Raw genomic sequence first — 12,299 nt, forward strand, 5'->3', positions numbered from 1 at the left:
TGGGTCTTGGATGTGTTCAAGAGCAGGTTGTTCTCTCTGCACCAGTCCGTCAGCTGCACCACCTCATCCCTGTAGGCTGACTCATCTCCCTTGGAGATGAGCCCTACTACTGTGGTGTCATCCGCGAACTTCACCATGGTGTTGCTGCGGTGGGCGGGGGTGCATTGGTGTGTGTAGAGGGTGTAGAGCAGCGGACTCAGCACACAGCCCTGTGGGGAGCCGGTACTGAGGCTGAGGGACGTAGACATGTGCTGTCCCACTCTCACCCTCTGACTGCGACCAGACAGGAAGCTTTTAATCCACATGCAGGTGTTGTGTGGAAAACCCAGTTCCCCCAGAACATCCACCAGTCTGTGGGGGAGGATGGTGTTGAAAGCAGAGCTAAAGTCCACAAAGAGCATCCGCGCGTAGCTCCCCTGCTGCTCCAGGTGGGACAGTGCAGCATGGAGGGCTGTGGCCACGGCGTCCTCTGTGGATCTATTTGCCCTGTAAGCGAACTGGTGGGGGTCAAAGCCACGGGGCAGGAGTGATGTGATGTGACCCCGGACCAGCTTCTCAAAGCACTTCATCACCACTGGTGTGAGTGCGACTGGCCGGTAGTCATTTAGACTGGAGATGTTGCGCTTCTTTTTATTCTTAAAAAAAAAAAAATATATTTAAGCCCTATTTTCATAAATACAAAATGTCTAATGGTGATGACATGCCAGGGGAAAATTGGTTAAACCTATACACAAAGTATAGATCGCTAAACCACAGCTTGCATTATCATTTATTAATCACTTGACACAAACCTTTTCACCAGTTGCCATGCTGTATGAATACCATCCCTTTCTTGGTTATAGGGGCACGTGGTCCACTGGCTTGCCCAAGCGTAACGAGGCCAAGACAGGTGCAGACACCACAGCGGCAGGGCCTCTGTTCCAGCAGCGTCCGTATCCCAGCCCAGGTGCCGTCCTCAGAGCCAATGCAGCAAATAAACCACCGCCGGAGTGACCGGAACTCAAGAACCAACAGAACCATGACTCCTCTTTGTCACACAACCCCTCAATTTTGTCTGTTGTCTCCCTCACTGGACAGAGTTGTAACCATACACAATTCACATAGACGGACGCTACATAGGCCACTCGGGTCGTACATCATAGTGGCAGGGGAATCTGGCCATAAACCGACTATTTAATCTCAGTACCTGAGATTAAACATGTTTCGGTTTCATAATCATTCAAGTTAGATAAGGTGTTTTGAAATGAAAACTAATTTTTACTTGTAACAAACCAAACCTCTTGAGAATGCATTGAGTTATTTTAGTTGTGGATGTGTACCTCCTGCTTCAATAGACATACATGCATTAAGGAAGCACGGCTTGGCCATATGAACCAATGCTTTATCAACTTGTATATTCATCCCTACATGATAGCGACGCATCCAGTCTCTAATCTGGTGCTTTACATAACTGACATGGTCAACCAGTAAGTGTGTCCTACCTGACAAGGGTGGTAAACGTCTCAATGGAGAGTAGGGAGACCACCTCCGACCACTGCAGATGTACTAGTTGTATTAACATTCTTTGTTTAACTGACTCAGATTGTAGCTTTGATGTGAATTCTGAAGTGGGTGTGCAGTGGGCTATATATATATGCGGCCCTGTAACTTTCTTCTTTACCCTGGATTTGAACCTGGTTTCCTGCATAAGTGCTGAAATCTTTTACCATTGCGTTAAGAGCTAGCCGGCTTGCTCTTTTGAATCTCTTGACCATCAGGTCAACATTTGTCAGATCCTGTATCTGGGAGAGACATGACCTTGCTCGGAGATAAAATACCACCCCAATTGTATAAGTTACTAACATACAGAACAGATTGAAGAAAGTTACACAGTGCTGCTTTAATGTCTGGATACTCAACTGTAACACCAGTGAATCCATGTTTGTTTATTTTTAGTACAGTTGTAAATATGACCCCCTGTATCATGACCTTGAAGTTACCTCATTGTTACTTTTGACTTGAGGATGGATTTTGCTAATAAATTAGATTGTGTAAAATGTATTTAATGAAATTCATATTTATTTGCATTAGATGGTACATTGTATAAAAACACAGACAACTACTATTACACATTACAAAATTGCAATACCACAAAACAAAATATGAATTCCATTTTCTTTTTTTAATGGAGATGAATGCCGGTCAGTGGTCAACAGCTCCAACGTAATGACAAATATTGTCATAATCGAGGGTGAACACCTTCTCTTCATAGCGGTCTAGTTGTACCATGGCTTTGCATCGGTCCCTGTCACGCTGCAGAATACGACCCACCTAAAACACAAATTCAAAACCTCATCTCTAGGACAGGAATTGAATGAAGAACATAGCCTTGACTAATATCACTCCGTGGATATTAGTCTAGAACCTTTTGGTGTGGAAGTTTCATTTCCAAGGGTCTGTTACAAACACATTCCAACATCACTTTGAATAGTGGCCAGACCTATATCTGCCCAGGGCATTTTTGTTCCTGTGGCATATTTGTCTGGTTTCCACTGGCTATGAAGAACATTACACTTAAATAAGTGACATTTATTGGTTGAAAGAGTTTTTTGGTGAAAAGGTTGAAGCTCTATATTCTGATAGTAATTACTCATATAGTGAGTCAGTAATAGGGGTCTCCGCTTCTCTCCAGTTCTTTAGTGAACAGAAGCTGACATTTTCACGTCATAATTTATCAGCTCCAATTTTATACTGTGCCAGTTCCAATTTTGTCTCATTTTCTTTTTGTTTCAGCACTTCCAATTCTCCATATCCCGGCCTGAAAATGTATTAAGGAGATGCCCCTTCTTTGACTGAACAATGATTGCTGAATATATTATTAAAGTGAAAATAGTAAATACACAAAATAGAATACATATTACACCCCTTTTAGACCTCATATTTTCACAAAAGAGCAAAAATAGCCAATATACAAGCCATGACATGCCTCAGATTCAAAGTGGTTAAATCCCAAACCACAGAAAAGGATTGTCTGCTCACCTGTCCCCTGTGTTCACCCAACACCACCATGATGCTGTCAGAGTCATTCTTTGGCACGATGGTCTCCAGCATGGAATGTTTCACATCTACAACATCATACATGTCGGGTTAATCAACTGACTTTAAAATAACAACAGCCATTAGCTACATTTTTATTTGCCAACAAGCAATAAGGCTTTTAGGTGGTGATGTCCTCAACTCACCATCCACGAATCTGCCTTCTTCAGTTCGACACACGCACACGTCCGGCGTCAGGACGTCCTCTATACGCATCTGTGGGAAAACAATAAAATATCCATGCAACATTTAAAGACCAGCTGAAATGAAATATGATACACTTTTAGAGCATATCCATGGTCATATTGGAGGCATATTGTAGTTTTGTTGTCTTGTCCCAAAATGTAAAAAGAAATACCTTTGCATTGTAGTACTTGCCCCCTTTGAAAGTCTTGTCTATGAAGCGGACTTTCAGGTCTCTCTGTAGCCAGGTGGGGGCAGCAGGGGGTCGCCGTGCTTCCTTCACTGGGGGCTTCTCTCTGGAGACAACAGTATTCATGTAGTCAATGATGCATTCATTTAACTTGAAACCCAGCGTCCCTACTCTGGCGATAACATTTGGTGAAAAGAGCACATCTACATGCTCACAACATGCTGCGATGCGTTGCGAGCTTGTATATCAGCTATTTTTTGCCAGAGGAGATTTGGTGTAGAGGGAAATACTAGCTGACCTGGTATGGAGCCCTGGGGGATCCCGGGCAAGTATACAGTAGTATAGTGATGAATCAAATTAGTCTAAATAAGTCAGCTAAGTATTATAGAATTTTGCCATTATCTTCTTGGTCTTAATCACTATGCGAAATTGTATACAGGTTGTAACAAAGTAATCCTATGTTCAATAAATACATACTAATCTCTAATGGCAAATATGTTTTGTATTCTAAATAAAATATGAACAAGTGCACATGAAAACCTTACATAATTTATTGAAAGCCTACCTTTCATGACTCGAATCCTTGTGTTTTCTTTTCCTCTCATCTTTTCCTCGATCACGCTCTCTGTCTGATGACTTGTGTTTTAATCTATCGTCCTCTTTCTGCTCCCTTCTCTGTCGCTCCTTCTCTCGTTCTTTCTCCTTCTCCCTCTCCTTCTCCTTGTGGGTGTTACCGAGGCGACCTGTTTGGCACAGAAACACAGCAGCATTGCAGCATCTCCTCCTGTTTTGTTACAATTTATTGACCGCTTAAGCCCTACATTTCATTCCCATTTTATAAAGACATGCCAGGTTGAAGGTGGCCATTTGCTCACACATTGTAGCCTATGACGTAAATTCTCCATTCATTGTCAATGGGAATTTAATGTTTATGCAAGACGAAAATCTACACCAATAGCTGAATATAGCCCTCAACAATAACTAAAGTAAAAGCAGAATTGTCAATTCCAACACCATGCTATCTGCTAAGAAGTGCAACTTCCATGGCATGGCTTTGCAGGTCTGTGTGTGTCCATAACTAATCTCACAAACCACTGGACTAAAGCACCTATGTGATACTGCGTTTGTCAAAATCAAAGCTGTGTTTGTGTCCCATGAAGGATCAAATGTCGCTGGGCTGGAGGGGAAACAGCCAAAACATCCTTAATGTGCAGAAAAGGATGCCCGGCACCTAAATATTAATTATTTTAAAAAGAGCAAAACAACATAAATGTAGTGTATCATGTAATAATTTCTTCATATATAGACACGCCTTGTGACATCACGCCTCCATATATGGTCACACCTCATGACACGTCATGCCACCAAATATGACACTGACCTCATCAAACCCTGGATAACCATATATGGAGAAGACTGGATCATCACCTAGATCTGCATATATGGAGCCGGCTAGCAACTCTACATCTGACCTCAAACGCTTACATCTCCATATATGGAGCTGACCTGTTCTGACATTCCATACAGTATGTTGATTCTTCCCCACCTGTCCTTCCTGTTCTGACATTCCATATGTTGATCTGACCTCATCAAACCCTGTACACCCAAGACACGCTCCATATATGGCCAGTACAGAATTCATTCCATATGTTGATCTGACATCCCATGCCAAAGCGCCAGCGCTCACCCATCAGTCTGCCGTCACCCAGGCGGATATGTGCACGCTTCTTGCCCTCAGGGCGTCTTACTGGTATCTATCATGAAATAGATTACAGCAATTATGTCACATGAAATATGTTTTGTCTGACTGATTACTTACTGAGGTCTCTGCTGTATTTGTCATATTCTTTGCGATCCACCAGTTTCACAGCGTACTGACTGATCGTTGCAGTTTGACCACCGATTGCGAGCTTCACCAGAACGCGTGCATTGTCTGTATCCAACCCCTCGATCTGCAACACAACACATCAACACATGTACAAGACATGAGGAATGGCCCAAGAGAAGAACAAATAAAACGGTGCGTTTACATGTAGACGGAAGCTAAATTTATACCACATCAGTCACACGAAGGTGTCGCTTGCTTTGGATATATTTGGACACGTAAACATTTTGTTCTTTTACTTAATTTGTTTGAATACTTGTCTTAAGTCATTCAAAGACATCACACTTCAACTGATGTACAGTACATATATATATACTGTATACAACACAGAACTAAAATATATATACAACTAAAATCTGACTTTTTTGTAAACATGCAAACCAGCATTAATACCTTAACCACACTAATGCTATGCATGTCATTGTCAATGCTTCAATCCAATTATTGCCATTAACCTGTTAGCATCGCTGGACTGTATGGATTTTATGAGTCAATAGATGCAAATACTGTAGATGCATGGAGAGTACATTACCTTTCCATACAGGTCTCTGTGTGCCCCAGATTGCACCAGAACACAGCCCCCCGGCCCCAGTTCCAGAGTCTCCTCCTTATCCCTCTCCTCACCAGGCTTGGGCGGCCGTCGATGTTTACTGGGCTCCAGGTCCTTGATTGCTGAACGATCGGCTCCCAGACCCAAACCCTTCGGTCGGAGCTGGTGTTCAATAGGCTTCACGTCTCTGTATCGGACAGGGACAGCATTCAATCAATAAAATGGACAGCTGAACATGTGCAGTGATGTAAAAGGATTTCAATTGATAAAGACAATGACTTGATGAAAACATCCTGTCTAGAGGACATGTTTGGTAGAATTCTTAACCTGGTTAAAATGGTTCCGCATTGTAATGTAATTTGATAATTAGGGTCAGTTTCATTATGTGAACATGATTTTAACCAATATGTATGGTAGAGTATGTTAATAAAATATAACTAGTACATCTGCAATTGTTGGAGAGCTCTCTACTTTATCCTTTAGACCCTGGTGTCTTGCTAACACCCATTGTTGTTTGGGCATCGTTGCAATTACTCTTGTCCGCTTTTAACCCATTTTTTGTGTTAGCATTATGTTATGCTTTAGCTATTGAAAAATAGCAGATCTCGACTGGCGCGTTACGAGCTTGTAGGTCTGCTATTTTTGAAAAATCAAACAACTGACATAGAAACATAGCTTTTTCAGAAAACTGTCAGGATGTAGACATTTTTAGAATCTGATCTCAGGTCAAAATGGGTTAATTTGTGGTAAAAATTGAAATATGAACTTGGCAATAAACTCAGAGGAGAATAAGCAGTACTGTAATTTAACAAGAAGCATGAATTGTCAGAGTGAACACTCACTGTTGAAAGGTTCCTTTTCCAATTCCTTCCCCTGCCTTCCAGCCCATCCCCTTCAGCATGGCCATTCCATAAGCCTCAACTGGAACATTCTCATAATCTGCCTCTGTAGACTGGCGCGCACACACAAACACAGTAACACACACATTAAAGCATTAATTACATAAAATAAATCTAAAAAAAAAAAAAAACATAAAACACCCGTGTGAAGTGAGGGGTGCAATATATACACATCTTTTATGACATAATTATCAGACAAAACAAACATTAAACTCTGTCCATGTCAATGGCGTTTTTAATCACGTTTTTTTTGCCAACACAAACATTAAATACCACATAAATTCAGTTGTCATCTTACATGTTCATCACATGGGTGACCCCACACGTCTCAATATTTGCCATTGACAATGAAAGGAGAAATTAGGTCAAATGTCTGCCAAATCTTGTCCCCACATATCTCAATATTTGCCATTGACAATGAAAGGAGAAATTAGGTCAAATGTCTACCAAATACGACATAAATTTGTGACAGGCTAGTATGAGATGATCCATGATGATGTACGAGGATAAGAGCGCTCCTCACTTCACATGGGTGTGATTTTAAAATACTCAATATGTACTTTGCTCAGTCAATCAAATCATTGCTATGGGCATAGGCCCCTCAGAAATAACATCCATTCACAACAACCCATTAAAAAGACAAAATTACTATAAAACCACTGATATTATGGGTTAAATGGGATTCTCCCAATTCATAAAAACAAACGCTATGCGTCAGTTTGTGGGCAGCGGTGGCCTAAGGGTTAGAGAAGCGCTGTGTTGCCGAAAGGTTGCTGGTTCGATTCCCCCTTCAACACCGCTGAAGTGCCCTTGAGCAAGGCACTGAACCCCCACCTGCTCCAGTGGAGCTGTTTAGTGGCCAACAGTATAAGACTGAGGTTGTAATGGTCAGCTCCCAGGTTTTAATGTGTGTCTGTCTGTGTGTTTCTATATGCAGGGCGTTGCTGAAAATGAGTACTTGTGCTCAGCTACTACCCTGGGTAAATGAAGGAGGAAAAAAAGGTTCAGAACAGCAGTTACCAGTGGTGTTTTTGGTCGTAGCACAGTACCACAGTGTGTGGTTAGTTAAAAAAATTTTAACTTAAAATTCAAATACCGTAGCGCCGGGAAAAAAATAAAATCACCATTACGAATTTACGACTGGCAGTTACTGATGATGTTCTTACAACCCACCCTTTGGTTCCAGGCTGTCAGACTCAGCTACGGCTGACTAAAAAGGCACCGGGCAGGTGAAGCCGACACCACAGGCAGGGTGGGTTCATTCATGTCATTTGTATTCCTCTTGTCGTGTGGACAAGATATGAGGGGGGGCTACTGTACTGTAACTGCACTGCACTGTAACTCATGCATATGCATGCACTGGCGAGCAAACACACACACTATACAAAGGGGTATGGTTCTAGCTGGTCACTGTAGATATTCTACAGTCAGCACTTTCACACACTCAAGTTTCATTCCCAGTGAAACGAGTCCGTCTACCTGGCATTCAACCAGCTACTGAGAATGTTCACATGACTCGGAAATGCTTCTCTAGCAAATTACTCTGTTTATTCTGAGATATGATATCATCAAATTCTCAATCTTGGCACATTTTTTTATCAACTCATCTACTCTGGTTAGACCTTTATTTCAGTGGACAGCAGGTCTACAAACTAATTTTGTATCCCTTCATGTTTTGCCCTGTTCTACACAATGTTCTAGCATTCTTTTATTTTATCATTAGGCTAAGAGTTAGATTTTTGTGTGAAAATCCATTTAAAAGAATGAGTGAGGAAAACAAGGGAAGCAAATGGAGAAAGATGGTCCATGAAGCCACATGATGACGAGTGGGAATGAGACTGACATTCAACAATGAACATCTTACACCAAACCACACCACCAACCTTCAGAGAATTTCATCAAGTCATCACTCAAAAATGATATCAACATCAGGTAAGCGCTGATTACTTACAATACTGTCTGTGATTACTTTTGCCAAGTTCCTCTTAACAGTCAGCTAAATGTCTAGCCTGACACTCTGGATTTTCATTTTGTTTAACTTCAAATCGCCAGAACATATTTCTTTAATTGTCGTGGTTAGCAATTAAGGGGCTACTTTAAAATGCAAATTAAATAATGTAGCTATGTAGGCTTAATTAGTTCATTTTTTAACTCATACCTCTTGTTAGCTATGGCTGAGGTTCAGGACATGACAACATGCTCCTATAAACTGACAAGATCTTTTCTAACCCATGGACATACAGTATCAGATACTTACAGAATCGGGACGTAAGTCCACCTTGACCTGGTCTCCATCCTCGTAGCCTTGTGGGGCTTGGTTCTGCATCAGCAGAGGGATACTGAGGTTGTATTCTGTCTGAGGCCCATTCTCCCACTTCTCAAGCTCCCTCCGGGAATCTAAAGATGCAAGATATATAGAAAATGAATTAAGATGTCCATGCATGATGCACACACACAGTCACACACAGTCACACTAACACACACACACACACACACACACACACACACACACAGTCACACACGTCACACACACACCTTCAATGAGTTCTTTGACGGCCTGGGATTCGACAGTTTCTGGTTCGAGATCGGTGGTTTGTGTTTTGTCATCCTTTCTTTGACCCTGGATGTCTTTGTCCTCAGCTTTGTCCTCGACGTTGTCTGGCCGACACCAGCGGTTCTTCTGAATTAGAGGAATAATGAGTTCCTTCGGCTTCTCCGGCTTCGGCTTTGAACTGAAACAACATGCCTAGCAGTCAGTAAGACAGTAAGAAAGGGATAATGTTAACTAGTCATAGCCCTTGAATGGCTGTGATAATACACACTTCATGTATTCCATACACAGCTATGCCCTCCTGTGTTTCGAAGTTTCGCAGGACCACGTTTCATCCAGTGAGCAAAAACATATGGGGCACACAAATCAGCAAGTCCAACTGGTTGGTGCAAAGTAATTAATGACACCTGTGACCCGTCTAGTGTCTATACATGTGCACTATTATACATTATGTGCTCACTGGAGGAATTGTGGTCTGTGTGCATCTCATGGTAAAGTGGAGATAATTGACTAAATACACGTTTTCTGCCAGACATTTTAAATGGATATGAAACTAGATGACATAGTTAACCCGAAGTCACAGCAACAAATTATTGGGTGAGTACTAGAAACATAGCTCTACCACTTTTAATGCAGATGGAATAGGAGTGATCTATGGCTGTGTTATGTAGTACTAGTGTGTACATGGAAATTGGAATACGTTAAATGATATGTAATATCGGTCAGCCATTCTTCTAGGGCTATAGCCACGCATTTTGCTTGAATGGCTGGCTTCCCTTGTGTTACTGTACCTATAGCCAGTAGACAAATTATGTCCATTAAGTGGCTTAAAACAAGTATAATAATACATTAATTAAAGCAGATATGTAATATAAGTTATATAACCCACAAACCCAGTTGCGTAATATGTAGTCTACTGTCTACACAACTTTACTGTACATAACGTAAATGTGTAATACGTTGTTTGCTTTACTACGAACAAACGTATCTCTTTTGAAAGGCACCAATTAACATCACTGGTCATCTTCCTTGTGTCTTGTGTGTACAAATACATATTTGATCAAATAAAGAATTATGCCCAACGTTAGAATAACGATTGCAAAAATTAGCATGTTAGCAGACCTTTGCAGCTCCCTCCCATCAACTCCGGTCAAGTAATCTCGATCATCCTCATTCACAGCATTGTTGCTGGAGAATTTGGGTTTGTTTACAGTTTTACTGAATCCAAAAGATATCGCCCCTGTCTTTCTCTCTACCAGCTCTTCAGAAGCACCAGCATTGTCGCTCTGGTCCATAGAGCTCTGGTCGCCGCACGACGCCATGATGGTTGTTTGGAAACGGCAGGCAGAAGAGAGGAGGAATTGTGGTACTTGTAGTTCTGTAGGCGTTTCTCGTCCTTTTTGTTTTCACAGCAAATACTACATTTCCCAAAGATCGCACAACGCAGATGCGATATGTAAATTATAACTTTATTTACATAACGGGAGTGCGGAATGCCTTTGGGGTATAAACTTTAATTAAGTGAAAGACAGCCACCGTGGCTCTGGCTTTAGTGTTTCTCAGGGGGGACCGCAGGAGACTTTGAGGCCTGAGGGGGTTCCTTCAGGGCGGGTGCAGCAATCAGGGGCAGTTTGATTTCATTTAATTATAAAGGCTATATATAAATTAACACAAAGAAATAACGTGATCATGATTATTCAGAGTCGACTCAGTCGAGAGAGAGAGAGAGTTGGTCGGCCCTACCAGTACACTGAAGAGTCAGAGATAAGATTGTACAAATAGATTATGGAACCAAAGCCAGGTACAAAATATAATCTACAAAAATCATTCTGCTTATGGCTGTCCTAGTGTCCTTGGCATAGCCTAACAAATTCACATGGTTTAGTTTAGGTGCAGCCATTATAGCGTGTTTATTAGCTATGATTTGTAGTTGCATGCTGACGCGTCTGGATATGCTAGCCTTTGCCTTTCTTATCGGTATATCTATGGCTGCAGCCGCCTGAGTAGCCGGGTAGCTGCATGTGCTCTTCTGCTCTGTGCTATCAGCCTCTCCTCCATCATCAACTTGTCTTGAACCAAAGCACAAGCTGCACAAACTAAACTGCTGATCTGCTGAAGTACAGCAAGGGGCGGTACTTTTAACTCTTTTCTTTCCCTCCCCTTTACGCCCAAGTTACATTGATTGTCTTTCTCATTATCGTTTCTCCCTTTCTGTTAAAAGTAATTTCTGGGAACAAGGATAATATAGCATGATTTTAATACATGTCACACTTTACGGGGGAACAATGGTAAGTCAACGAGACGCTAATTGATCATCGCGCTTCCACGCGGTGCCGCAAAAGCACCGCGTCTGCAGTTCAATGACACCTCTACTCTAGTCGGGTAAAAATCGATACTACCTCCCGAATCCCTGGCTATAGGCTACCTATACCGACGTGATTTTTTTTTGTACTTAATAAACGGGACGGTCCAATGAAGACATATCGAGTAAATGCATATAAATAAACCAATGCGGTTTTGCTAAATGAAGATCAAGGAAGATACGCCGAGAAGGGTATTCCCGAGAAGAACGCAGACATGAAGGTGAGAATTCGGGGGGAATCATCTAGTTCTAGTAGAAACAGACAAAGACCTTTTAATTGGGATATTTCTTCAGGTTCTTCTTCTTCGGGCTAAAATGACGACTTTATACGCGTCATATATAAGTTTAAACAAACATTTGTAGCTTAACCGTGTCTCTGTCTGTCCTCCCTGGTCCGGGTACCACTAGTGCAGCTGAACGCTGTCAGATTTGTCACAGTTTTTTTCCTCCTCTCTCTCTCTCTCCTCTCTCTCTAGCCTACTATATGATCACGGGTCTCGTGCTCAGAGCATCTCCACAGTCCACACTAGTAGACACATATTCCGCGTGAGGTGCACATCGCGTCTGAGTTTCTCTGGGCTAGCCACTGCATGGTATCAGCTGT

The 12,299-nt window shown here is 41.9% G+C and overlaps 1 protein-coding gene across 2 annotated transcripts; it reads right to left on the reverse strand.

The window, feature by feature from the left end:
• Nucleotides 1-1,857: 1,857 nt before the first annotated feature.
• gpkow (G patch domain and KOW motifs) lies at nucleotides 1,858-10,660 on the reverse strand. Of its 2 annotated transcripts, none has more exons than XM_083768940.1 (11): nucleotides 10,456-10,660; nucleotides 9,318-9,514; nucleotides 9,040-9,179; nucleotides 6,726-6,835; nucleotides 5,866-6,070; nucleotides 5,268-5,400; nucleotides 4,014-4,191; nucleotides 3,434-3,554; nucleotides 3,222-3,291; nucleotides 3,019-3,104; nucleotides 1,858-2,310 (listed from the first exon to the last, which is right to left on the reverse strand). In XM_083768940.1, the coding sequence occupies exons 1-11, from the start codon at nucleotides 10,653-10,655 to the stop codon at nucleotides 2,182-2,184; spliced, it is 1,569 nt and encodes a 522-aa protein (XP_083625066.1). In that variant the 5' UTR covers nucleotides 10,656-10,660; the 3' UTR covers nucleotides 1,858-2,181. The 2 variants fall into 2 exon arrangements, 1 of the variants encoding a protein (XP_083625066.1); XR_014569487.1 differs by having other exon boundaries at nucleotides 2,255-2,310; nucleotides 3,454-3,554.
• Between the last annotated feature and the right edge of the window lie 1,639 nt (nucleotides 10,661-12,299).

Source organism: Protomyctophum parallelum, assembly GCF_964188405.1.
Source record: "Protomyctophum parallelum genome assembly, chromosome: 7".
In the NCBI taxonomy this organism is placed as follows: Eukaryota; Metazoa; Chordata; class Actinopteri; order Myctophiformes; family Myctophidae; genus Protomyctophum; species Protomyctophum parallelum.